The sequence below is a fragment of the Solea solea genome, chromosome 15 (genome assembly GCF_958295425.1).
Source record: "Solea solea chromosome 15, fSolSol10.1, whole genome shotgun sequence".
NCBI classification, from domain to species: domain Eukaryota; kingdom Metazoa; phylum Chordata; class Actinopteri; order Pleuronectiformes; family Soleidae; genus Solea; species Solea solea.
The window spans coordinates 460367-464180 of NC_081148.1; the positions used below are offsets into that span (position 1 = coordinate 460367).

The 3814-nt window shown below is 48.5% G+C and overlaps 1 protein-coding gene across 1 annotated transcript; it reads right to left on the minus strand.

Moving 5' to 3' along the window:
• Positions 1 to 470: 470 nt before the first annotated feature.
• On the minus strand, positions 471 to 3306 carry LOC131473482 (rac guanine nucleotide exchange factor JJ-like). Its single transcript, XM_058650707.1, has 2 exons — positions 2589 to 3306; positions 471 to 2500 (listed from the first exon to the last, which is right to left on the minus strand). The coding sequence occupies exon 2, from the start codon at positions 2291 to 2293 to the stop codon at positions 482 to 484; it is 1812 nt and encodes a 603-aa protein (XP_058506690.1). The 5' UTR covers positions 2294 to 2500; positions 2589 to 3306; the 3' UTR covers positions 471 to 481.
• Between the last annotated feature and the right edge of the window lie 508 nt (positions 3307 to 3814).

Below are 3814 nucleotides of genomic sequence, written 5' to 3' on the forward strand. Positions count from 1 at the left end.
CTATTCGCAAAGAATGTTTGAAATCTGTAACTGTCTCGCTGGAAGGCTCCCAGCACCGTCTGAATGTCTATGAAGTGATACCACTTTCCCACAGTCAATCTCCCATGCTTCAGCATGTATTCCTTCAGGCATGCGGCGAAGACAGCCCCACAGATTTCGACTTCGACTGCATCGCCTTTTTGGTTTAAGGGGGTTAACTTGGCCTTTGAGTCCACCAACGGGGTAACTACACCATCTGACGTTTCCCATCGCAGGTACAGTATGGCGCCGTAAGATTCACAGCTTCCGTCAGAGAATGTGATTCCCCAGGGCTTGCCCCTCCAGCCGGAGGGTGTGAGGTTTCTGTGGAACTTGATGCTCCCCAAGCGAGTGTACTCCTTGAACAGCTCGATCGGTTTCCCTCGGAGTTCGTCAGAGAGGGACTCATCCCAAGTGTCCTTAGTGAACTTGCCAGCCTCCTGGGAGGCCTTCCTCACAGGAATCACACCTTTTTGCTCCACAGGTGTTGTGGAGGAAAAGGCGCCAGGAACAATAAGAGCTTCTCGAAATGGTTTCCCTGGAAGGCATAGTTCTTGGGGCTGCTCCCATGCGCAAGCCACTGTGTTAGCATTTTCTCAGAAAGTCTGCTCTCTAAAGGCAGTATCACCAGGTGCTTCTGCTCTTGTTCAGTGAGCTCTGGCTCCAATGAGCTGTGGCTTCTCTTCAGTTCCTTTGTCTGAGCCTCCAAACCTGTCTGGTTTGGAGTTAGCAGTGGTGTGGTTAGCAGGAGTTGGCTGGTGTTGGTAGCCAAGTCCTCCTGTGCTAAGCTCAGTCTTTCTTCTGGTGCCTTGAGGTCTTGATGCAGAGTAGACTCTTCTGACTCTTTCTGGTAGAAGTCAGACTGAAGCTCAGTGAGATTCTCCTGATTTTGCACCAAGGTCTCCTGCAGCTCTGCAGTTCTGGTCTCTTCTGGTGCCTTGAGGTCTTGATGCAGGGTAGACTCTTCTTCTTCTGACTCTTTCTGGTAGAAGTCAGACTGAAGCTCAGTGAGATTCTCCTGACTTTGCACCAAGGTCCCCTGCAGCTCTGCAGTTTGGGTCTCTTCTGGTGCCTTGAGGCCTTGATGCAGAGTGGACTCTTCTTCTTCTGACTCTTTCTGGTAGAAGTCAGACTGAAGCTCAGTGAGATTCTCCTGATTTCTTTCAGAGCTCAGCTCCCTGCTGAGCTCAGACATCTCGGCCCTCAGTTCACTCTGCTCCTCTACCTTCTTGACATTGACTTCCGTTACTTTCTGTAACTCTGTCACTTGACCCTTCAGTTTCTTCTGCTCCTCTTCAAAGGACTCTGTGGGACCCACTTGCGCCTGGATACTCTCCCAGTCAGCCGTCCTGCTCCCAGAAATCTTAGGCAAGCTAATCGGAGTGATCTTTGCTTTGGGTCGGGCCCACTGAGAGCTGTCTTCTCCCCCTGTGACTGTACCAAAGTTGCTGGTGGGCACAGTTCCCCTTTGTCCCATGCTGGTGTTGGTGGGAGCAGTGTGAAACTTCGGTGGTGTACTGGTGAGGGTTGGAGGCTGAGTAAAGCTGACAGTGGGTCCATAGTTAGGTTGTTGAGGCTGTTGAGGAGGTTGATGAGGGGGACTGGTGCCAGCTACGGTGCCCTGCCTAATAGCCGAGTGGGTGCGAACAGGTGGGGTGGTACTAGCACGAGCTACAGGTCGGGTATGCCCATCTCCCCGTTTGTTATCCCGGCAGCATGACCACTCATCCATCAGTTCCTCCTTTTTAATTTCCAATGTTAAAAGGAGTCTCCACTTTTCTTTCCCGTATGGCTGATAGTCTCTCCAAACATGCACAGTGTCTCTGAGTTCGTGGAGTTCTTGATCCAGTCCCTTCCTTCTGGCCTCTTGCTGACACCGCTGTAGTGCGCTTTTCCTGCCGAGTACCTCGGCCTGGTCGAAAGCTAAATTGAACCGTGCCACAAGGGTGCTTATTTCTGGCTCAGCATCCTTAAACCACAACATTTCCATTGTCTCATGGTACCTTTGCCCAATGGCGTCCCTCTTTGTCAGAGTGTGTCTTAACTCACAGTTGTCGTCCGTTGAGTCTATCTGTTCCAGTTCTTCGATATATTCACTGCAGGCGCCGACGAAAGTATCATAGTCGTTTTCCAACCCTGCCAACTCTTGCGACAATTTTCCTGTGCCTAGACGACCAGCTTTGAAATTAAGGCAGTTTATACGCGTCGTTAGGCTCCGCTGTGCATTTGATCGCTTCCGTTGTAGGTCTTCCAGGTCTGGCTTGTCGTCTGCCATTTTTGTTCTTTGAACTCCGGAATTGTTCAAATGATTTGACTCTCTGGTTCGTTGCCAGTGACTTGTTCAAAGGATTCAGTTCTTTGCAAACGACACGTCTTTTTGGCACACGAATGTCAACGCCCCCAACTGTCGACGTCTCAATGTCACAGTCTGTGAGGCTCTTCGCCCAGAAGAGCTCTTTGTTCCTTGTGCAATCCTCACAACCTGATTCACGGCTGCGTTAGCTCTTTGTTCCGGCTTCTCCTCTGTGAGGCTCTTCGCCCAGAAGAGCCCTGAATTCCAAGTGCACAACCTTATTCACGGCTGCGTTGGCTCTTCTGTTCCAGCTTCTCCTCTGTGAGGCTCTTCGCCCAGAAGAGCTCTGGATTCCAAGTGCACAACCTTATTCACGGCTGCGTTGGCTCTTTGTTCCGGCTTCTCCTCTGTGAGGCTCTTCGCCCAGAAGAGCTCTGAATTCCAAGTGCGCAACCTTATTCACGGCTGCGTTGGCTCTTCTGTTCCAGCTTCTCCTCTTTAGTAATTCACGACTGATTCGCTTCACCAGCGTCCTGGTGCTCCACGATTGTCGTCCTCCGCTCGGCTGTCCGTACTGCACTGATACGTTGCCAACAACGGTTTTATAACTGTCCAGATTTCTGCTGGTTGGTCTTTCCAGCTCAATACTCCCCTCTGGAAAGGGTAACCAGAACAAGTACGGCGGGCACAACTCGACTGTCTTTCTGAAGGTTTATTCCACATACACGGTTAAGCAGCAGTTAGTTAGCAGTTAGACAGTTTGTTAGCTACTAACCACAGTCAGTTAGAGAGTCAGTCAGGTTATAAAACCGACAAGTCGTACAGGTTCTGATGATAGATAGATTTACAAAGGCACATACGAAAGCAATACATAACAAAACATGGCTTTGACGATGCACCTTAAAGGCACTTTAAAGGCAACGGTGCTTTGATACCAGTTACAACAATGAACAGATAAATAGAATGAAAGACAAATAGCTTTGCCTGCTAGAAAGTTCTACATGGACAAAAAGCTAACTTATCCTATTGCTGTGAGGTTGCACTTGAACTTTCATTTACTTCTGGTTAAAGCGGGTGTTAACAATGTTTACATTTGAGGTTGTTTATATACCGAGTGATTACAAACTTATATACAAGAGAGCTCTGGGCCCAAGGTATTAGTTGGGTATGATAGTTTTAGGGAGCATTCAACGGAGGTCCCGATTGGTGTTTTTGGATGGCGCCGAGTGTTCAGGGGGTCAGTGCCTGGGGGAACGGGGAGGTTTTGTTTCTATTTGTTTTTTTTCTGTTTGTTTCCAGAGAGGCATTTTCTTTAAGCTTATTGTTGAAAGACTACTAAGTCACTGTCAAATCCTTAATCTTTTTACATGAATAAGGTGTTGAAATTTGTCAGTTTTAATGTCAATGGTCTTAACGGACCCGTTAAAAGGAAGAGGGTGTTAACATATTTAAAAAAGATTCAAACAGATATAGCCTTTATCCAGGAGACTCATCTGACAGCGC

Coding starts and splice junctions, on each gene's coding strand:
- LOC131473482 (XM_058650707.1), bottom strand. CDS start 2,293: ATGGCAGACGACAAGCCAGACCTGGAAGACCTACAACGGAAGCGATCA.